At 45.6% G+C, this 24528-nt stretch overlaps 1 protein-coding gene across 2 annotated transcripts in view; it reads right to left on the bottom strand.

The window, feature by feature from the left end:
* LOC126425161 (dihydropyrimidinase-like) overlaps positions 1–24528 on the bottom strand; it is an 87618-nt gene that overhangs the window by 11581 nt on the left and 51509 nt on the right. For both annotated transcript variants that reach the window (XM_050088111.1, XM_050088112.1), the window contains exons 9-10: positions 12762–12987; positions 12496–12606 (exon numbers count right to left, since the gene is read on the bottom strand). In XM_050088111.1, coding sequence (XP_049944068.1) covers positions 12496–12606; positions 12762–12987 — 337 coding nt within the window. The remainder of the gene's footprint in view (positions 1–12495; positions 12607–12761; positions 12988–24528) is intronic.

Below are 24528 nucleotides of genomic sequence, written 5' to 3'. Positions count from 1 at the left end.
ATGTAAATGTAGATGTAGATGACAACTAGAGGTGTCCTCCTATGAAATGAAATGACACCCCGGACCATCATTCCTTGTCGGCCCGTATAGTGGGCTACAAGCAGTTTGGTATCCCATCTGTGTCTTTGCAGCCTCTAGACACGCCTTCGCTCTGGAATCTCATCGACCGGAGTAGAACTGTCTTCAGTGATGACTCCCGCTCCGACGACGAGAGAATACGTGTCTGAAGCTGCCCTGGACAGCCGTGGGGTTCCAACCTGACTATCACCCGCCATGCGACCTGACAACCGGAAACGAAGACATGGAATGTCATTTAATTTCATAGCAGGATCCCTTTGGTTGTCATCCGCGTCGCTCTTACAGCACAACAGTATATCGAGATATTCTGCACCCTGATCTGTTGTCCTTCGTGGCAAGGCGTTCTGGGCTCATGTTTCACAAGATAATGCTCGCCCACACATGACGAGAGTTTCAGCTGCTTGTTTTCACGCTTGCCAAACAATACCTCAGTCAGAGAGGTAACCAGGTTTCTCACCAACTGAAAACAAACATCTAGAGCCTTAACGGGAGGGCCATCCAATGCGCTCCTGATTTTCACGATCTAACGCCCTAGTTGGATAGAATTTGGCACGGTATCGTTCAGGAGGACATACAATAACTCTCTCAATCAGTACCAAGTCGAATAACTGCTTACATAAGGTTCAGAGGTGGAAGCTTTTGCCGGCCGTGGCGGCAGAGCGCTTCTAGGCGCTACAGTCTGGAACCGCACGACCGCTACGGTCGCAGGTTCGAATCCTGCCTCGGGCATGGATGTGTGTGATGACCTTAGGTTAGTTAGGTTTAAGTAGTTCTAAGTTATAGGGGCTGATGACCTCAGATGTTGAGTCCCATATTGGTCAGAGCCATTTGCTTTTTCTCTCGAATAAACCGTACAATTTTTCTGAAATTGTAATCATTTCTTTGAATGTAGATGTCCATCACACCTACCGATTTCCGGATAATTCCATCGCGATGTGTCGCTTTTTGTCTTTGATTGAATTTCATGTTGATAGTGTTGGGACAGCAACCAGCCACAAATTTACTTTCAGTTCCTTTATTCAAAGGGTACCGTTACCTGTTTCGAATCGTTGTGATTCATCTTCAGACGGTTTACACGCTTTCCTTACAACATGTGGTGTGTTTTTTACAGACGAATTGTCCTAAGATATAAGTAATACATAATTATAAGCTCTCCACACACAGACGATTGCGTTACAGATTTTCGTTGCATGTGACTTACGTGAGATGTCGGTTTGGAGTGTTTGTTTTCATAACATTCGTCCAACAGATGTGAATACATTCCGACTGCATTCTTATTGTTGCACACGTAAATGTTTCTCACTGAACACTAGATTTGTCACAGAATATTTCTACCACGCACCACGTGTTTAGATACAAACAAAGAGCTTACGTTAAATCAGTAAGTGGATCGAAACAGCATATCCAGACACTCCGGGATGATGATGGCATTGAAACAGAGGATGACACGCGTGAAGCTGAAATACTAAACCCCTTTTTCCAAAGCTGTTTCACAGAGGAAGACCGCACTGCAGTTCCTTCTCTAAATCCTCCCACATACGAAAAAATTGCTGACATCGAAATAAGTGTCCAAGAAATACAAAATCAACTGAAATCACTCAGCAGAAGAAAGTCCACTGGACCTGACGGGATACCAATTCGATTCTACACAGAGTACGCGAAAGAACTTGCCCCTCTTCTAACAGCCGTGTACCGCAATCCTGTAGAGGAACGGAAGGTTCCAAATGATTAGAAATAGCACAGTTAGTCCCAGTCTTCAAGAAGCGTCGTCGAGGAGATGCGCAAAGCTATGGACCAATGTCTCTGACGTCGATCTGTTGTTGAATTTTAGAACATGTTTTTTGCTCGCGTATCATGTCGTTTCTGGAAACCCAGAATCTATTCTGTAGGACTCAACATGGATTCCGAAAACAGCGATCGTGTGAGACCCAACTCGCTTTATTTGTTCATGAGACCCAGAAAATATTAGATACAGGCTCCCAGGTAGATGCCATTTTCCTTGACTTCCGGAAGGCGTTCGATACAGTTCCGCACTGTCGCCTGATAAACAAAGTAAGAGCCTACGGAATATCAGACCAGCTGTGTGGCTGGATTGAAGGGTTTTTAGCAAACGGAACACAGTATGTTGTTCTCAATGGAGAGACGTCTATAGACGTTAAAGTACGCTCTGGCGTGCCACAGGGGAGTGTTATGGGACCATTGCTTTTCACATTATATATATATGACCTAGTAAATAGTGTCGGAAGTTCCATGCGGCTTTTCGCGTATGATGCTGTAGTGTACAGAGAAGTTGCAGCATTAGAAAATTGCAGCGAAATGCAGGAAGATCTGCAGCGGATAGGCACTTGGTGCAGGGAGTGGCAACAGACCCTTAACATAGACAAATGTAATGTATTGCGAATACATAGGAAGAAGGATCCTTTATTGTATGATTGTATGATAGCGGAACAAACACTGGTAGCAGTTACTTCTGTAAAATGTCTGGGAGTATGCGTGCGGAACGATTTGAAGTGGAATGATCATATATATTTAATTGTTGGTAAGACGGGTGCCAGGTTGAGATTAATTGGGAGAGTCCTTAAGAAAGGAAGTCCATCAACAAAGGAGGTGGCTTACAAAACACTCGTTCAGCCTGTACTTGAGTACTGCTCATCAGTGTGGGATCCGTACCAGATCGGGTTGAAGAAGGAGATAGAGAAGATCCAAAGAAGAGAGGCGCGTTTCGTCACAGGTTTATTTGGTAAGCGTGATAGCGTTACGGAGATGTTTAGCAAACTCAAGTGGCAGACTCTGCAAGAGAGGCGCTCTGCATCTCGGTGTAGCTTGCTGTCCAGGTTTCGAGAGGGTGCGTTTCTGGATGAGGTATCGAATATATAGCTTCCCCCTAGTTTCCCGAGGAGATCACGAATGTAAAGTTAGAGAGATTCGAGCGCGCACGGAGGCTTTCCGGCAGTCGTTGTTCCCGCGAACCCAACGCGACTGGAACAGGAAACAGAGGTAATGACAGTGGCCTCCGCCACACACCGTTGGGTGGCTTCCGGAGTATAAATGTAGATGTAGATGTAGATGTAGAAGTGCTCGTGCCCTCTGGACCGCCACATTCTGTCCTCGGTGAAACTCGGACATATCGCGCGCCTTGCCCATTCTACAGACGAACAGCACGCTCCCTGGTACTGCATGCAACGTGCGTGTTCCTCATTAGCAGGTACCTCGCCAGGTGACGCTGCTGTCGCCTGGGCAGGTTTTTGTCGATGGTCACAATGTTCTGGCTGATCAGTATCTCTCGTGACACGTTAGTGTAGGCCATATCAAAGCATAACAGAGGTACGTAAATAATTTAAATGAAAATTGTTGAAATAATGGTGATACACTCATAAATGTGTGGTGTGTAAAATTATAGCTCGAGTATAGCTTTTGTAGGTATTAAGTTATACTAAGAGGAGTTGGAACACACAAAAATGGCCGTCCTTCTCTTCCGACGACCTTCTCCTTCACCTCACTCATCTCGTTTCCGAACAGCTTAATTCCCGTCGCTCCGCAATCTTCCTCTCCCTGGACCTCGAACGTGCCTATGACCGCGTATGGCATTCCGGTCTCCTCTTCAAGCTCCAAACCTTCGCCCTTCCCATTAACTACGTCCGTCTGATCGGCTCCTTTCTCTCCCGCCGTCCTTCCTATGTCACCGTCCATAACTCAGATTCCTACACCTTTTTCCCCTCTGCCGGTGTGCCCCAAGGCTCCGTCCTCTCCCCCCTTCTGTACCTTTTGTACACGGCCGACATGCCGCCGCCGTCAGCCCCCGTCCACCTTCTCCAGGTTGCCGATGACACCGCCTTCCTTGCCCTTGCCCCCACCCTACAGCGCTCCCAACACCTTCTCCAATCCCATCTTGACCGGTTCACCGCTTGGTGCAACCAGTGGTTGCTCAAGGTCAATCCCTCCAAAACCCAGGCGATCATTGTAGGCAAAACCACCCCTTCCTTCCGCCTCCTTGATTTCTACATCACCATCTATGGCCGTCCTATCGCCCTCACTCCCACCCTTAAGTACCTTGGCGTCACCCTCGACCGTCGCCTCTCCTGGACTCCCCACCTCCGGACAATCCAAGCCGAGGCACGCTCCCGACTCAGTCTCCTCGAACTCCTCTCCGGCCGTACGTGGGGTCTGGACCCCTCCACCATCCTCCACACCTATAAATCCCTCATCCGCCCTATCCTTTGTTATGCCCATCCGGCTTCGATTTCCACCCCCCCTCCCTTTTATAACTCCCTCCAAATCCTTGAACGCCATGCTCTCCGCCTCGCCTATCGCATCCGTCTCCCCTCCCCCACGCGAATCCTGTATGATCTCATCCCCTTCCCCCACCTCCTCCTTTTCCTTGAAAGGATATGGATCCTGTACACCTCCCATAAACTCGACCCTCCTCACCCGCTCGTCTCCCTGATCCTCACCCACCCCCGCCTGCTGCCGTGCCTGTATTCCCATGTCCCACCCGGTCTCCATCTCTCAACCCTCCTTACCCTCTCCCAAGATGGCTTCCGCCAGCTCCCCCTCCCTGATGATGTCCTCCTCCCCTGCATCTACCCCTCCTATCAACTTTGATCCTCCCCCCCCACCACCTGTGTCCTTACCTTTAGGTACCCTCCCTCCCCCCCTTTCCCTTCCCTTCTCTTTCCTTTCCCCCCTCCCTCCTACCCTCTCCCCCAGGCTTCCCCTCCCCCTTCCTCCCCCCCTCTCTCCTTTGCCCATGGCATCTCTGCTCTCCCCTCTCCCATTTCCCCTTCCTCCTCCTCCACCTTCTCTCTTGGAAGGTCCCCGGACTCGTACACACTCAGTGAACATTCGCGCACCAGAGATCATCGCCATCAGTGTTTAGTGTGTGTGCTTCGTTTTGTGTTTCATGCAGTTACAACTCAACTGTTCACATGTGTCGTCGCCGTTCTCCGTGTTTTGTGCGCCGTGTCTCCAAGTGTTAGTGTTTTTTTCGTCCAATGTGAACGGCTTCTTGTTTATTGATTTTTTGTATCTCCATTTTTTGCCCGCCGTTTTTTGTATTGTATATATCACCTCTCTGTCATGTTTATTGTTCCATTTAAGGCTGAAGAGCAGCGTACTATGCTGCTGACAGCCCGCCTGTATAGGTGCTTAAAATTACAATAAAGGAAAAAAAAAAGAACACAATCCCCCACGCAGATCCTCTATGACCTCATTCCTTTCCCCCATCTGCTCCTATTCCTCGAACATATCCGCATCCTCTACACCTCCCGCCGCCTTGATCCCCCTCACCCCCTGGTTGCTCCTCTCCTCTCCCACCCCCGCCCCCTGCCACGTCTTCATCATTGTGTCCCCCCTGCTCTCCACCTCTACACCCTTCATCTGCTTTCCGAAGGTGGCTTCCATCGACTCCCCCACCTCTCTCCCTCCATTTATCCCTCTTATCAACTCTGATCCTCACCTCCCCTCCTTTCCTTCGTCCTTTCCCTGGGCTCCCTCTTCCCCCCTTCCATCCTGCTTTCTCCCCACCCAACCTCTCCCCTCCGCCCCCGAGTCCTTTTGTATTCCCCTCCTCTGCCTTTCCCAATCCCTGTCACGTCTGATCAGCACCCCCACCCCTCTTATTGGTCCTCATCCTCCATTGGCTCCTTTCCCCCCTCCCCCCTTCGCTTTTCGTCACCTTCCCCCCTTTTTTATTTTCGCATCATCTGACCAGTTTCCCCCCACCTGCTCTTGGCTGTGTTATGTCATATTTTAGTGCAGTGTTCCAGTGACTGTTCAGTGTCGTTTCGTCGTTTCCCATGTTGCGAACAGAAAGCATGCTGTCGCTGGGTCTGAATTTTATGTCTTTTGCGAACAGAAACCAGACTGTCGCCGGGTTTTTTAATTGTCTGTCTATTATTTTACCTGTCTGCTTCATATGTATTTTATTAGCATCAACATCCGTTTGTTCTCTGTTTTAAGTTCCACGATTTTTTTTCGCTATGTTACCTTTTCTCTCCGATTTTGACGCCTGTTTTATTTTATTTTATATTATCTTCTCCTTTCTTAAAACAAAGTCTGTAGGCTGAAGAGCGGCATACTAAGCTGCTGCCAGCCCTCCCCCTTCGGGGAGGATGCGGGGGGGGGGGGGGGGGGGGGGGAGGGTAATCGAAATTCAATAAAGAAAAAAAAAGGACACACAATAGAGGCATTAAGGCACTGATAGACCACTCATTTCATTAGGGACGTAAATATGACAAACAAATTAAGTAAAGCTCTTTCTACTGTATACTGCACAGTGCCTTGTAAAGTGCAGATATAAAAGTAATATCTAGATATAAAAAACCATGTCCAAACTGACTGACTCATTACTCGCCAGCTGGAACCACTAAGGATTTGCAGAGAGTCCTGTTCTTGTACTGTAGGCGTCGTTTCAGAGTTTTTTTTTAATTCCATTCCTAGGGTGAAGAAATAGGGGATGAAACATTTCTTGAAAACTGGTCGCTATTAAGGCAATTTTGAAGCTAGACCTACCAAAACAGAAATAAAGAAGTATACATGTTTCTTGAAATTTAAGGCCTATGGGGCTAAAATAGCGGATGAAATTGTTTTTGGAAAAAAATCATTATCAAAGACTACTGAAGTAGTATTAAAGCTAGATCTATGGAAATTGGTATTTGACTTCTCTGTTAGAAATAAAGTGTTAAAAATTTGCCTATAATTCTTCCTCGTCCATCGTACCGGAAGTAAATGAAGTAGATTCATTTACTAAGTGGGATGCTAACAACTGCTTATCTGCTCTTTCTAGTACAAATACTCTCCTAGCCTTCTTGACCGTCTTTTTAACTTTCGTAACCATAGTCGTAATGACAACATCATGTTGTATGAGAATATTTCATTGTGAAAGCATTTTTAAAGCTACAGGTCTCAACAATTTACGATTCACATCGTTTCCCCCACATGTTCTTTCTCCTACATAATTTGAAACAAAAATTGTATACATAACAATGCAGTTTTTTCTTCCCCGCCATCTATTTTACAGAAAACAGGAAAGTTGTGCCTGTGGGTTATCGGCTTAAAATCAGAATATTATCAGGGTGTCTGTATATCTGAAACTTTATAATCATTCCTTCGCAAACTAAAACTATGTGAAATACTGTCATTGAAGCTACTATACTCAAACATCCAGGAGTTGTAGATTCTCTCTCATACTCCAGATACCAACGATCCCAGCCGATTTACGGACTCATGGCTCTGAGCACTGTGCGACTTAACTTCTGAGGTCATCAGTAGCCTAGAACTTAGAACTGATTAAAAGTAACTAACCTAAGGACATCACACACATCCGTGCCCGAGGCAGGATTCGAACCTACGACCGTGGCGGTCGCTCAGTTCCAGACTGTAGCGCCTAGAACCGCACAGACACTCCGGCCAGAACCGATTCATATCAAGCGACTCCACTTCTCAGTCAAGGTCTTGTTTGCAATACGAATACGAAAGACTCATGATCAGAGAGTGGGAAAAGAGGAAATGGGCAGAGAAGGATGGCAGGCCATAGAGGGGAAAAGGAGATGGACAGAGAGAATGGGGAGGACGTGATGTACAGAGAGGGGGAAGGTGGAGGAGATTGAGAAAGAGACAGGGAGAGGAGGTGATGTACAGGAAGAGGGGGAAGTTGGAGGAGATGGAAAGAGATAGAGGGGAGGAGGTGATATACACACAAAGGGAAGGTGCAGGAGATGGTCAGAGAGAGGGGAGAGGAGGTGATGTGCAGACAGAGGGGGAAGGTGGAGGAGATGGGCAGAGGGAGGGAGAGGTGATGTACAGAGAGAGGGGGAAGGAGGAGGAGATGGGCAGAGAGAGAGAGGGGATGTGATGTACAGAGAGAGAGGGGGAAGGAGGAGGAGATGGACTGAGGGAGAGGGGGAGGAAGTGATGTACAGAGAGAGGGAAGGTGGAAGAGATGGAAAGAGGGGAGGGTGATGTACAGAGAGAGGGGGAAGAAGGAGGAGAGGGGGAGAAAGTGATGTACAAAGAGAGCAAAGGTGGAAGAGATGGATGGAGAGAGAGGGGAGGAGGTGATGTACAGAGAGAGGGGGAAGGAGGAGGAGATGGACTGAGGGAGAGGGGGAGGAACTACAGAGAGAGGGGGAAATTGGAGGAGATTGAGAGAACAGGGGGAGGAGGTGATGTACAGAGAGGGGGGAAGGAGGAGAAAATGGACTGAGGGAGAGGGGGAGGAGGTGATGTACAGAGGGGGTGAAGGTGGAAGAGATGGATGGAGAGAGAGGGGAGTAGGTGATGTACAGAGAGAGGGGGAAGGAGGTGGAGATGGTCAGAGAGAGGGGGAAGGAGGTGGAGATGGAGAGAGGGGGAAGGAGAATGTGATGGACAGTGAGAGGGGGAAGGAGGAGGAAATGGACAGAGAGAGGGGGGAGGAAGAGACGGGGAGGAAGTGACTGGCAGAGCGAGGGGGGAAATGAGTTTATGTTGACTGCATATAGAAACTATGGAAACTGCAATTTCTTCCCCCCCCCCTTCCCCTCCGGTCCGCCCATCCCCACTTAGGGAGAGAGGAAGAAAGAGAGTGAGGTTAGAGATTATGTTTAGGCATATTTTCTCCAAGAAGTTTGGGAGTGATGAAAACTATTTAGGTTAGAATATATCTCATTTCTGGTCACAATGATAAATAGTTGAATTCCTGGCTAAGGATATGGTTCAGTTGCTCCAGTACATGACGACACTTGGTGATGAGGAGGGTGTTCCTTTGTAACTGCTTCTCAGGATGGTCTGAGGATTACAGGTGTTGAGGATATGGTGTGGGAAATACACTCCTGGAAATGGAAAAAAGAACACATTGACACCGGTGTGTCAGACCCACCATACTTGCTCCGGACACTGCGAGAGGGCTGTACAAGCAATGATCACACGCACGGCACAGCGGACACACCAGGAACCGCGGTGTTGGCCGTCGAATGGCGCTAGCTGCGCAGCATTTGTGCACCGCCGCCGTCAGTGTCAGCCAGTTTGCCGTGGCATACGGAGCTCCATCGCAGTCTTTAACACTGGTAGCATGCCGCGACAGCGTGGACGTGAACCGTATGTGCAGTTGACGGACTTTGAGCGAGGGCGTATAGTGGGCATGCGGGAGGCCGGGTGGACGTACCGCCGAATTGCTCAACACGTGGGGCGTGAGGTCTCCACAGTACATCGATGTTGTCGCCAGTGGTCGGCGGAAGGTGCACGTGCCCGTCGACCTGGGACCGGACCGCAGCGACGCACGGATGCACGCCAATACCGTAGGATCCTACGCAGTGCCGTAGGGGACCGCACCGCCACTTCCCAGCAAATTAGGGACACTGTTGCTCCTGGGGTATCGGCGAGGACCATTCGCAACCGTCTCCATGAAGCTGGGCTACGGTCCCGCACACCGTTAGGCCGTCTTCCGCTCACGCCCCAACATCGTGCAGCCCGCCTCCAGTGGTGTCGCGACAGGCGTGAATGGAGGGACGAATGGAGACGTGTCGTCTTCAGCGATGAGAGTCGCTTCTGCCTTGGTGCCAATGATGGTCGTATGCGTGTTTGGCGCCGTGCAGGTGGGCGCCACAATCAGGACTGCATACGACCGAGGCACACAGGGCCAACACCTGGCATCATGGTGTGGGGAGCGATCTCCTACACTGGCCGTACACCACTGGTGATCGTCGAGGGGACACTGAATAGTGCACGGTACATCCAAACCGTCATCGAACCCATCGTTCTACCATTCCTAGACCGGCAAGGGAACTTGCTGTTCCAACAGGACAATGCACGTCCGCATGTATCCCGTGCCACCCAACGTGCTCTAGAAGGTGTAAGTCAACTACCCTGGCCAGCAAGATTCTCCGGATCTGTCCCCCATTGAGCATGTTTGGGACTGGATGAAGCGTCGTCTCACGCGGTCTGCACGTCCAGCACGAACGCTGGTCCAACTGAGGCGCCAGGTGGAAATGGCATGGCAAGCCGTTCCACAGGACTACATCCAGCATCTCTACGATCGTCTCCATGGGAGAATAGCAGCCTGCATTGCTGCGAAAGGTGGATATACACTGTACTAGTGCCGACATTGTGCATGCTCCGTTGCCTGTGTCTATGTGCCTGTGGGTCTGTCAGTGTGATCATGTGATGTATTTGACCCCAGGAATGTGTCAATAAAGTTTCCCTTCCTGGGACAATGAATTCACGGTGTTCTTATTTCAATTTCCAGGAGTGTAAGTTTGCAGACTAAGTTTGAGCTTAGTGCCTGTCTCTAAAGATCTTAGTAAGCATATTGAGAAAGAGATTTGTCACTTCAAACACTGAACCAACAGAACCACTCCCAAATAATTTGGCCAACCGTGGATGGAGCATTTGCAGTGTCAAGAAATCCCTTGCTCAGTAAGCTGATCCAGTCTCTGTGGCCGAGCGGTTCTAGGCGCTTCAGTCCGGAACCGCGCTGCTGCTATGGTAGCAGGTTCGAATCCTGCCTCGGGCATGGATGTGTGTGACGTAGTTCTAAGTCTAGGGGGCTGATGACCACAGCAGTAATGTCCCATAGTGCTCAGAGCCATTTGAAGCCATTACATCCTTGGCGACTCCCAAGAACCATTGCAAAGGAACACCTGCTTCAGCACCCAATACTGATACTGCAACAGCTGCATATTTGCACAATGCATGTTATTCACCAGGGCTACAAGTATTTATCATTCTGCCCAGAAAGGAGGACCGTTCTACCCAAAATCCTTCCAGTAACTCCCAAAGTTGAATTCGGCTACCCACCCAGTCTGCGAATATCGTGTTCATCCTTAAGCCACACTTACTCCCAAATGCTTGCCAAATTGGTCAAACCACTGTGGAAGAGCCGTGCGCAATACCTGTCAGATAGCCCCACTCTAAACCTTCCTCTGCAGTCCTGGTACTGACTCATCATATTCTATGCTATCAGAGGGGAGCCACCTGTGGAGGCATTCATGTTATGTATCAGCTGTGTTGCAACTTCTGCAGAGCACTTTATGTGGGCATGGCCACCAGCCAGCTGTCCATCTGAATTAACAGCCACTGCTGAACAGTGGCAAAGGGCAAATATGACCACCCACTGCTGTAACACATTGCTCAGCGCAATATGCTCAATTTCAATCGCTGCTTCACAATCCTAGCCATCTGGAGCCTTCCTCCCAATACCAGCTTTTTTGACCTACATATGTGGAATTGGCCTTGCAACTCATCTTTCTTTTCTGTTATCCTTCTGGCCGAAATATCTGGTAGACCCCAACCTACTTTCACCGCCACCCTGTCCCGAGGCCCTGACTTCAACCATCGTGCAGCCAACCCTCTTCCCCACTGTCTCCCCTACCTTTGTTCTGTCTACCCTTTCCAAACCACCCTTTCACATCACTACACGACACTAGACCACCCGGTTTGGTGCTCATGCAGCACTTCTGTTTGGTGTGCATATACTGGCTCTCCATCCTAGCTGTTAGTCACTTTTCCCTAACCTCTCCCCTCCACTTGACACAATCCCCTCACACCCCAGATGAGTTGCAGAGCCTAGTCAGAGGGCACAATGTGGCCACACAGCGTGTGTGTGTGTGTGTGTGTGTGTCTGTGTGTGTGTGTGTACCTCGAAAAAGGAATCCACTGAAAGCAAAAAAAGGTCTCAGTTTAAAAGTATGCTTTGTTTTTTGTCTTCTGCAACTAGACAGTGCCAAAGCCTACCACAAAGTCGTACATACAACGGACACATGTGCCACTCATACATGTAAATCCACCTATTGATTGAGGTTTAAATCTCTGAATCATGTAATGCAAATAAAAGAAATTGTGGCTGATAACAGTAAACTTGTAGTTTCAACTGACTCACTTAACGCCTCCATTGTCAATCGAGTTGTTACCTCTACCCCTCCAATAACGTATAATGTATCTGCAATGTGTAACACGTTCATGTGTAAGTGATACTCTTTCAACATGGATCCATGAAACGTAAATGTATAATGTATCTGTTCATGTCCAAGGGATATCCTTACAACATGTATCCATGAAACGTAAAATGAATAAATAAATAAACAAAATACCCTTAGTTCTGGAGATCGATGCTGAAATTTAGGCAATAGATGGAATAAGCTACTCACAGCTTTACAATGGCGAGAAATGTTCAAGTGGATTTTACTAGAGCTCGTTACCCAGCTGGGAACTCTCCACAACACATAGGGGGGTTTCCAGCACCTATTCAGTCACAACGCTGCTTGTAACAACAAGATAAACCTTCAGCACCCCGTTTTCCAAGTAGTTTCTGCGAAGACTATCTCTTAATCATCACTTTAACACCAGAGACAGCTTACAATAATTTTATATCATCATGTAAGGTAAGATCTGCAACACATTTAATCATTTAAGTCATATATGGTCTTATGAATATATACTTACCTCAAAAATGTTGAATTCAACAGCCTGATGATGAGTTTTAGCAGAAATAACTCTTGTTTTCACTGGATCCCAAACAACAATGTCAGCATCAGAACCAACAGCAATACATCCCTATATTAAATGTGCAATGAGAAATTAAAAACGTATTGTTTTACTTTTAAGATTTTTGTTTGAAGCGAGAAATTATGAGAGAGAATTAAAGTTACTGATTTTTATAAATCAATACCTATTCTACAATGTATGTTGTGTAGAAGACCGACTCTCACCTTCTTAGGATAAACATTAAATATTTTTGCTGCATTTGTGCTGGTGACAGCAACAAAACGTCTTACATCCATGACGCCAGAGTGCACACCCTTCTCCCACACTACCGACATCCTGTCTTCAACACCATTCACACCATTTGGAATTTTGGTGAAATCGTCTTCACCCAGAGCTTTCTGGTCCTCACTGAATGTACAGTTGTCGCTGCCAACAAGCTGCAGTTTGTCTCTGAAGTATAAAAATTATTAAGCCGTTCAGATTGTCAAATATGAAAGTATTTGACATCAGCAACGCAGGAAAGCAAAACAAAAGACGACAAACAATTGTGCAGTAAAAATTTTTAGAGAGCACAGTCATTGTATTAAATACATTTTTACAAATCTTTAACATCATGCAGCGCGTCAGCAACCGTATATGTATAGAAAATAAACAATTTTTTTCCAGCCTTCAGTCGCAAGGTAATTTTTACTCGTTTACCTAGGTTTCGATTCCAGTAATGGAATCTTCTTCAGAACAAAAAACAAATTATTTTGAGAGCCAAACACTGGCCATGTCACAGATTAAAAATTAAAACAATAAAGACGCATAAGATTTCTGGCTGGCGTAGCTCCGTCTACGTTCGCCTTAATGGTTTTAATCTTGACAGACATAATCTTATGATTGTGCGTCTTTATTGTTTTAATTTTTAATCTGTAACATGGCCAGTGTTTGGCTCTCAAAATAATTTAATTTTTTGTTCTGAAGAAGATTCCATTACTGGAATCGAAATCTAGGTAAACGAGTAAAAATTACCTTGCAACTGAAGGCTGAAAAAAATTGTTTATTTTTTAAATACATTTATTTTATCGCTCTCTCTCTCAACACACACACACACACACACACACACACACACACACACACACGGGGAGGGATGGAAGGAGGGGAGACAGAGACAGAGAGAGAGAGACAGAGACAGAGACAGAGAGAGAGAGAGAGAGAGAGAGAGAGGGTGTGTGTGTGAGAGAGAGAGAGCATAACATCCACGTCACAATATATGACGATTGTCGCGCGGAGTAGCCGCGCGGTTAGAGGTGCAATGTCACGGATTGCGCGGCCACTGCCGCCGGAGGTTCGAGTCCTCCCTCGGGAATGCGCGTGTGTGTTGTTCTTAGTTTAAGTTACTTTAAGTAGTGTATAAGTCTAGGGACCGATGACCTCCGCCGTTTGGTCCCTTGGGAATTCACACAATTTTGAACATACGACGATTATGCAGATTGGTGATGCCAGTTCCTGTAAAGGTTGCTTCGACGGTAAAGAGGACTGCTGACAGAAATACCATGACTGTGATGGTCTGGTGCAAGAAACATCCACAAAATCCTTTCTGTACAGGAAAATTCATTGCTGATAATCCTTGCACTCCTTGCAGGGGATAGTCACAGTAGCGGCTGTCATGAAGGACACACTTGATCGCCCTTTGGCTTAACGGGTCACTTGCCTGGAGCTTGTACTAGGATCCGTCAGGTATCCTGTAGTAGAGATGGGTAGTTCAAGAACGAACGGGTGCAAAGGAACGGTTCACCAAGATGAACGAAAGGACCGAGGAACGAATTCCAAGCAACGATCGGTTCATAGTTCACTAGTTCACTTCGGTCGCGGCGGTCACTTCGGCAGTTCTCGTTCCAGCCTCGGTCGCGTGCTCGTCTCAGTCTCGGTCTCCCTCGGCCGCACTCGTCGTTCTTCGCATGACCACCTGTCTCAGTTCCACTGCCGACTGCTCCCAGTTAGTTCAGTATCCAGTTGTTCGTTTCGTTCACTGCGCTCACCCATTTTACATGTGTTCCAAACTGTTCTTGCACTTGGTTCTGGCTATTCAGCGTCCACAACCGGTAATCAAAAAGTATTTTATAGTTACTTAAATTACATAAAAATTACGTTGTATCTAATAGGAACGTCATTTCAGGTAACAAAAGGGCATATCAGCTCACTTCATTACATCGATGAACAGCAGAAAACATACTTATATCAAGGCAAGTTTTTTTTTGTTACTCATTTATTTTTTGGTTTCATCGATTTGATTTAGCAACTAACTTTCAATAATTTGCCTAATTTTTAGTGTAAGAAAATTCATATAAAAAGATTTTCGTGTATCTTTCATATACAAAACTTTACATTTGGGAAGGCTCTAATTATTTTTGAGTTTGGTTGTTTCCAATTTGCATTACCTGCTAGTTTGGTTTCTTTGAAAAAAAAAAAGTGGGTTGTGGGTCATTTTGGCTCAGTAGGAAAAGCGGTGCCTCTCCATTTCAAAAGACATAGATTGCCATAAAATCGTATTTACTTATTACCTCAAAAACATTTGTTCAGGAGGAGCTTTCAAACCAAAAACTTTATTACTGCGAACTTAATTATTATTATTATTGCTGCATTAACTTTAATAATCCAACATAAAAACATAATTTTTACGAAGCGTGTGACGCAAGTATGACGAGAAAACCACATTTTATTTTATGCATCCATAAAGTCTCTACTTCGCCTACGAACTCAGAGACAACATGAAGTATATATAGGGTGTAAACGATTATTGTTTACAACGTAGCATAGCTATATAGTGCAAGTCGAAGAATTTCATACAAGGCACTTGTGGTCTATAAAGTTGGGAAACAGCCACCAACAGGTTTACAAGACTGCATGAGCTACAGCCTATGCGCGTCGCGTGAGATTTTCATGTTCTCTTCTCCAGCTCTCTACACATCGTCATCGATTGTTTCGCCATTGTTGCTTGAATTAGCTTGTTATTTCTTCACTGCCTGATTATTACATGTGTGTGTTTGTTGTATCTGCTCGCAACGGGCGACACATGGTCCGTAATTGGCGAGCAGTCTGTACTCGGGGCCGGTTTTCCGTGCGCCACCCTATATTATTTCCGTGCGGTCAGCCACACAACGCTACAGTTGGCTGAACGAGAGGTTCTGCAGAATCACAGAAATTCCTTCTAAAAGTGTGTAAGAATTCAGTAATGAATAAAAACTCTATACTCCAGGGGGGAGGCAAGTACCCCCTCTTGGCGCCCTCTATCCTTCAGTCACCTACACTACTGGTTTTCAGTTTTTCATAAGAACCATATAGCAAGCACAAATGAACGGTGGACGAGTAAAAATGAACGGTTCCAAAAAAAGAACGATCAGCAGTGAACTAGTTCCCAAGGATGAACGAGTTTGGCCATCTCTATCCTGTAGAGTCCGCTCCTCCGATTCTGGTGTACGCACAGTCCGCATTCTCCCTGCACGTTCGCCTGTCTGAAAGGACCCACGGTCATACAAACGCTCAAAAAGGGCTTGAAAAGTTGTGTGATGTGATTGGTGTCTGTGAAGATATTTTTGGTATAGCCGTACCGCCTCTCGGCCATTTCCATTTTTTTGACCCTACACAAACAAGATCTCGGTTTGTTCCAGTCGTGAATATCGGACGATTCTGCTGCTTACAGTACACTGCGTCAATCACACAGCCTGCAACACACAAGGAACCCACGGCACGTGGTCAGAGGAACTGCCATCCGTCAGCTCCACCTACCATGCCAACGCTGCATTTGCGGACACAGGTTCATAGGGCCCGTGCTCATAGGATCACATAACCTTAAACTTCCTTTCTTGTTGTTAATACTGAAACATCTAGAATTTATTCTGAAGCAGGGAATGGGTTTCGAGTCCCAGTCTGGTAGAAATTTTCACTGTCGTCATTCGATTATACACCTGATGGTTACCGATATTCGCAGCTGCTGACACATTCATGTATTTCGTAACGCCGCAGTGCCTGTTCCTTCGGACATTCATGCATTGTAACATGTAAGCATTCACGGCCGGCGTCTTCATAAATTAAAACTTCCAGGCTGACTTGCCGTGGTCCATATATAAAACTTCTTCTCCTTCCTGACGTTTCGTTGCCTACTGCGGGCAACATCTTCTGAGGTGAGTCGGCGACTGGCTGCTAGGCGCTGGAGGTCCCGCTTATATAGAGCGCTTAGATGGCGCCACCACTCATCACGTGCTTTCGACTTTAAAACTATCTCTGGCTAGTGCCATATCTCTCGATTATAGGTAATCGATTGTCAATTCGTTGGTGCAAAGTCGACCGCCATATCTTGTCTAGTTTTAATCCTTCTTTTTTATTAAAATTATTTCCGTGTTTGTAGATCTCTATAGCTTCTCTATACATGCGAGTATAATAATGTGAGGTCCCAGCTATCACGTTTGTCTCACTAAATTTTATTTCGTGATCACCGTCTTTGAAAATGTGTTCCGCTACAGCTGATTTGTGAATTTTTCGCCGGCCGAAGTGGCCGTGCGGTTAAAGGCGCTGCAGTCTGGAACCGCAAGACCACTACGGTCGCAGGTTCGAATCCTGCCTCGGGCATGGATGTTTGTGATGTCCTTAGGTTAGTTAGGTTTAACTAGTTCTAGGGGACTAATGACCTCAGCAGTTGAGTCCCATAGTGCTCAGAGCCATTTGAACCATTTTTTGTGAATTTTTCCCAATCTACAGTTCCTTTTATGTTCCGTTAGGCGGGTATTAACACTCCTTTTAGTCGTTCCAATATAAACCATGCCACAGCTACACGGAATTTTGTATACACCTGGGGTGGCTAAGGGGTATCGTGCGTCTTTCACCGATCTTAAACTATCAAAAATTTTCTTGGTAGGTCGAAAGATTGTCTCCACTTGAAACTTGGCCAAAACTTTACCAATACGGTCCGTGATGTTATGAATAAATGGAAGAAAAACTTTTCCAGCCGCCGGTTGTTGTTGTGTATTTTCGGACACTTTTCTTCTAGGGTGGAGAGCTCGATCTATTTCCCTGTCAGTGTACCCATTTCTCTTGAAAGCTGTTCGCAACGTCAGGAAGGAGAAGAAGTTTTATATATGGACCACGGCAAGTCAGCCCGGAAGTTTTAATTAATGATTCATCAATTGCATCGTACTTCTGAAGAACACAGGACAGTGCGATATCGTATTTACTAAATTTAGTTTACATTCAGTACGGTGGAAGCACGTCCTTTCAGCCATCTGCCTCTCGGTCTTCCTCTTGGTCTCTTTCCTTTCAATTTCATCTCGTGTATCCTCCAGGGTATGCTCTCCTCCTCCATTTTCGTAACGTGTCCATACCATCTCAGCTTTGATTTCTCTATCTCCTCCTGTAATTAGCTCTCTGATCCTCTCATTTCTTCTACATCTACATCTACATACATACTCCGCAATCCACCATACGGTGCGTGGCGGAGGGTACCTCGTACCACAACTAGCATCATCTCTCCCTGTTCCACTCCCAAACAGATCGAGGGAAAAATGACTACTTATATGCCTCTGTACGAGCCCTAATCTCTCTTATATTTGTGGTCTTTCCGCGAAATGTAAGTTGGCGGCAGTAAAATTGTACTGCAGTCAGCCTCAAATGCGAGTTCCCTAAATTTCCTCACTAGCGATTCACGAAAAGAGCGCTTCCTTTCCTCTAGAGATTCCCACCCGAGTTCCTGATGCATTTTCGTAACACTCGCGTGATGATCAAAGCTACCAGTAACAAATCTAGCAGCCCTCCTCTGAATTGCTTCTATGTCCTCCCTCAATCCGACCTGATAGGGATCCCAAACGCTCGAGCAGTACTCAAGAATAGGTCGTATTAGTGTTTTATAAGCGGTCTCCTTTACAGATGAACCTCATCTTCCCAAAATTCTACCAGTGAACCGAAGACGACCATCCACCTTCCCCACAACTGCCATTACATGCTTGTCCCACTTCATATCGCTCTGCAGTGTTACGCCCAAATATTTAATCGACGTGACTGTGTCAAGCGCTACACTACTAATGGAGTATTGAAACATTACAGGATTCTTTTTCCTATTCACCTGCATTAATTTACATTTATCTACATTTAGAGTTAGCTGCCATTCTTTACACCAATTACAAATCCTATCCAAGTCATCTTGTATCCTCCTACAGTCACTCAACGACGACACCTTCCCGTACACCACATCATCATCAGCAAACAGCCGCACATTGCTATCCACCCTATCCAAAAGATCATTTACGTAGATAGAAAACAACAGCGGACCTCACCTCCGACTGACACTCACCATCGAGGACAACGTACTGGTTTCTATAACCTGTCTGTCTTTGTCACTCCAATACTGTTTCTCAAAAATGTCATCTCGTTAGCGTGTACTTTGTTTTTCTCTCTAAACCACAATCCCATGTACAATTATTCCTTTCGATGGAGAATATTTTTGTTGCATGGTAGTATCTAGCACAATAACTATGTACTCTGTCATACTACTACAAAGCATACTCAGTGGCAAGAAGCAACCACATCAAATGAAAAATGCATACTTATCCCATGACAAGCCGTAATAAAGAGGAAGAGCAACTGCGTGAAAAACTGCTAACTTTAAATGTGAGAAAGTACAACAAAAGATGTGAACTAAAATAAAGTAAAATACGACATATGTATGTACGACACATTTAAACTGAACAGTTCACAGACGGTTTGTAGTGTTTCATATAATACCAAAATTCCATAATTTTTAACATTATTATTAGTTATATTCACAGCCATGTGACCTAGCTATGGGGAGTCCACTTGCATATATCATGTCTGAAATTTTTATAAATTCTCTGGAATTGGTTTTTTTCCGAAATTACCCGGAATTAGTGAGTTAGTGAACAACATCATCTTATGGGAGATACGTGGATGACATTCTTCTACCGGTTAATAACTCTCCAGAAGGAAAAAAGCAAATTTTCGCAACGTTTAACATTCTACATGAAAAAATAAAATTCACACAAGAAATGGAATGAGCTGATAGATTACTAAATTATCTTGCTTTAACGTTGACTATTAAAGATGCTAAAATAGAGTTCAACATATTCCGGAAGGCAACTTATTCAGACAATCATCCCAGCCGATTCAACCCACCCCCAAGCGCATAAAATGGCGTTTTTCTATTCTAGTATCCATTGGGCGATTTCTATCCCGTTGTCAGATGTCACCCTCGAAAAAGAATTACAAATTCTCGAGAGTATTGCACAGAATAATGGCTATGATCCAAAGATAGTGAGGCAATTATATCACAAGAAAACGCGAAAAAGAACGACGACTTTTCTAAGCACAAATACTCAAACCCAAGATCAGACCGAGAAATGGTTGTCGTTTCCTTATATGGGTAATGTCTCCTATAAGATAGGGCTCCTGTTGAAAAATTCAGGTTTTAAAATTTCCTTCTTGACGAGTAATAGTTTAAAGCGAAATTTGGTTCATACCCTTGAGAAAGACTGTGATAAGTCAGCGAAATCAGGCGTATATAAGATTATGTGTGATGTTTGCCCATGTCATAGGTCAAACAGGCAGAGCTATAGCAGTAAGGTTTAAAGAACATCTTCTAATGAAGGGAGTAGGAACACGGGGGTCAGCCTTTGCGGAACATCTGGTGCAAATGGCTCATACACCTAAACCTTTACGTGACGTAGAGCTACTACATGATGAAGTTAAGGGATATAGACTCGACACGCTTGAGGAACTACACATTTATGCACACCTAATAATAGATAGAAGCAATCTACTGAACGATCAACTGTATCTAAAAAATAGGGCATACTTCGAAGGCTTCCAGCCTATATTAGGTTTACAATAATTCATAATGCGTGTGACCATTACAGTTTCTGTAATAATAGAACCTTTCCTACAGATGTTCATACGAGATTTGTTGGTCAGTTTATAAGGCTCTGTGGTAGAATGTAAAACGTAGTCATGCTGGATACTGTAATTAACTTACAGTAGTAAAGTATAAAATTAATTCATATCAAAAATGTTATCTGACGCTTGCGTCATAAGAATTTGATTCTATACGTCTCGCGCATGCGTGCTGCCCTCTGTGAGGCAGACCGCGAAGCCTGTGCCAGAAATGCGATGTCTCATTTTTTTTTCTTTCTTTATTGTGATTTTAAAACCTGTGGAACAGGTAGGCTGGCAGCAGCACAATACGCCGCTCTTCAGCCGAGGAGAGTACAGTGATACAAACAGAGAAGATACATCACTTGGAAAAACGGCGGGAAAAAACAGTAGACACATGAACATAAAAAAAAAACATGAAGCCGTTCACACTCGATGACAATCCACACTACTAACTGTTGACACGACGCACAAACACTGAAGAAGACGATGGCACTGGTGAACGATGTAGGGTGACGGTGAACACTGAACACTAAACATGACGGCACACACGAAACACTGATGGTGGTGATCTTCGGCGCGCGAATGTCCACTTAGCGTGTGCATCAGGGGACCTGCCAAGAGGGGAACAGGCGTGAGGGGGGGGGGGAGGGGAGAAAAAGGATGCCAATGGCTGAGGAGATGGGGGCAGGAGGAGAGGGACTGGGGAGGGAAGCCCGGGGGAGGAGGAGGGAGAAATGGAGGAGGGAGGGAAAAGGGAGAGAAGGGAGGGAGGGTGCCCAGAGGAGCAAGCACAGGAGGAGGGCGGGAGGTTCAAAGTTGGTAGGAGGGGTAAATGGAGGGGAGGAGGGCATCATCAGGGAGGGGGAGCTGGCGGAAGCCACCTTGGGAGAGGGTAAGGAGGGTGGAGAGATGGAGACCGGGTGGGACGTGCGAATACAGGAGCGGCAGCGGGTGGGGGTGGGAGAGGATCGGGGGGACGAGAGGGTGAGGAGGATCGAGTTTGCGGGAGGTGTACAGGATCCATAACCTTTCAAGGAAAAGGAGGAGGTGGGGGAAGGGGATGAGATCATACAGGATCCGCGTGTGGGAGGGGAGACGGATGCGATAGGCGAGGCGAAGAGCATGACATTCAAGGATTTGGAGGGATTTATAAAAGGTAGGGGGGGCGGAGATCCAAGCCGGATGGGCATAACAAAGGATAGGGCGTATGAGGGATTTATAGGTGTGGAGGATGGTGGAGGGGTCCAGACCCCACGTACGGCCGGAGAGGAGCTTGAGGAGACCGAGTTGGGAGCGTGCCTTGGCTTGGATTGTCCGGAGGTGGGGAGTCCAGGAGAGGCGGCGGTCGAGGGTGACGTCAAGGTACGTAAGGGTGGGAGTGAGGGCGGTAGGACGGCCATAGAGGGTGAGATAGAAATCAAGGAGGCGGAAGGAAGGGGTGGTTTTGCCTACAATGATCGCCTGGGTTTTGGGATGTCTCATTACCCCAGCAGCACATTTATACCCTTCTCTCCAGCTACCTCGTGCGTCACCTTACGGCGTTATCGAGAAGCAGGAAAACAACGCCTTCCCCGTTAAGTTCCTTAGTGGTCAGCAGGAAAGGTCGCATTGGACAACGCCGCTTCGAAGGTCGAATACGATACGAGAATATGTCTGTGTCTTAAAAACTATTCGCCTAAATAATATGATATACACATATTTGAAACCGCCTTTTTAATCCCATCATGTTCCCCAAAAATGTAACATAGGGTTCCATTTAAAAACACCAAAGATGGCCTCGTATCTCTGTAATAAAAAATAGTACAAACATGAAATGTGATGTATTCAAGTAGCCCCTGTACGAATGGAAAAACCGGTAGAAGCCGACCTCGGGGAAGATCAGTTTGGATTTCGTAGAAATAAAGGAACACGTAAGGCAATGCTGACCCTACGACTTATCTTAGAAGATAAATTAAGGAAAGACAAACCTACGTTTCTACATTTGTAGAGAAAGCTTTTGACAATGTTGACTGGAATAGTCTCTTTCAAATGCTGAAGGTGGCGGGGGTAAAATACAGGGAGCGAAAGGCTATTTACAGTTTGTACACAAACCAGATGGCAGTTATAAGAGTCGAGGGACATGAAAGGGAAGCAGTGGTTGGGAAGGGAGTGAAACAGGGTTGTGGCCTCTCCCCGATGTTATTCAATCTGTATATTGAGCAAGCAGTAAAGGAAACAAAAGAAAAATTCGGAGTAGGTATTAAAATCCATGGAGAAGAAATAAAAACTTTGAGGTTCGGCGATGACATTGTAATTCTGTCAGAGACAGCAAAGGACTTGGAAGAGCAGTTGAACGGAACGGACAGCATCTTGAAAGGAGGATATAAGATGAATATGAACAAAAGCAAAACGAATATATGGAATGTAGTCCAATTAAGTCAGGTGATGCTGAGCGAATTAGATTAGGAAATGAGACACTTAAAATAGTAAAGGAGTTTTGCTATTTGGGAAGCAAAATAACTGATGGCGGTCCAAGTAGAGAGGATATAAAATGTAGACTGGCAATGGCAAGGAAAGCGTTTCTGAAGAAGAGAAATTTGTTGACAGGGAGTATAGATTTAAGTGTAAGGAAGTCGTTTCTGAAAGTATTTGTATGGAGTGTAGCCATGTATGGAAGCGAAACATGGACGATAAATAATTTGGACAAGAAGAGAATAGAAGCTTTCGAAATGTGGTGCCACAGAAGAATGCTGAAGATTAGATGGGCAGATCACTTAACTAATGTGGAGGTATTGAACAGAATTGGGGAGAAGAGGAGTTTGTGCACAACTTGACTAGAAGAAGGGATCGTTTGGTAGGACATGTTCTGAGGCATCAAGGGATCACCAATTTAGTATTACAGGGCAGCGTAGAGGATAAAAATCGCTGAGGGAGACCAAGAGATGAATACACTAAGGAGACTCAGTAAAATGTAGGCTGCAGTAGGCACTGGGAGAGAAAAAGCTTACACACGATAGAGTAGCATGGAGAGCTGCATTAAACCAGTCTCAGGACTGAAGATCAAAACAACAGCAACACAGCGAAAGTCAACAGATTAATTTTATAATTTATGTCAGAGGATGTTGGTCATTTTGATGAGTGTACTAAAATAGCGCGTACTTTCGGGTTGTGTAGTTCCTAATTTTGGATAGGGTTATTGCATAAGAAAAATCCAAGATTGCATACCTACAGGAATACTGTTTTATTACAAAAAGTAATGTTGAGCTAATCCCAGTTTTATTATAATAATGACTCACTTGCAGCTGCATTGAGACTGTCACTTGCAGTTTTCACATTTGTACGTCTTCCAGTCATGTTTCGCAGTCCCAGCACAGGCTTCCAATGCCTTCTTCGTGTTGTCACCGAAAAAAAACCTTCGTCACTTCTAGAGAAATCATTGCAAAACCTTAACACCGTGTAAATCCGACCCTGGACTTGACAACGGTCCGGACTCGGTTATGACGTGAGTCCACAAGTCATTTAATCGCGCAGTTCCACCAGATTGAGTGGACGCATGGAGATATCGCATTATGTTTGGGCTCAGAATATGCTCTAAGAGTCTACAACAAATCGATGTCAAGGTTATCGGACGGTAATTTTGTGGGTCACTTCGACAACCCTTCCTGCAAACAGGTATGACCTGTGCTTTCTTGCTCCTACTGGGCGGGCTTTCTTGTTCGAGGAGTCTACGATAGATTACAATGAAGAGAGGGCTAACTCAACCGAAAACTCAGTATAGAATCTCATAGGGATTCGATCGGTTTTAGATGTTTCTCAACACTACTGACATTAACACTTATTTCAGTCACCTTTTCAGTGGTAGGTCAATTCTCCTTGGTTTTCCTTTTGTAAAAGAACATTTGAAAAAGGAATAAATCATTTCTGCCATTGCTTTGTCTGTCCGCTGTGTGTATATTTACCATGCCACAATCTATTACAGCGCTCTTTATTTATGGGAATCCTCTTAATTCTTTGTGACAGGCGGCGGTAATTATCTTTAATCAACAGTTCGATTTTCGCTCGACCGCCATGTCCTATCATTTATTTGTGTAC

This window comes from Schistocerca serialis, chromosome 10 (genome assembly GCF_023864345.2).
Source record: "Schistocerca serialis cubense isolate TAMUIC-IGC-003099 chromosome 10, iqSchSeri2.2, whole genome shotgun sequence".
Taxonomy (NCBI): domain Eukaryota; kingdom Metazoa; phylum Arthropoda; class Insecta; order Orthoptera; family Acrididae; genus Schistocerca; species Schistocerca serialis.
The sequence above is the reverse complement of the archived record's forward strand: the minus strand, read 5'-3'. Positions and strand labels throughout refer to the sequence as shown.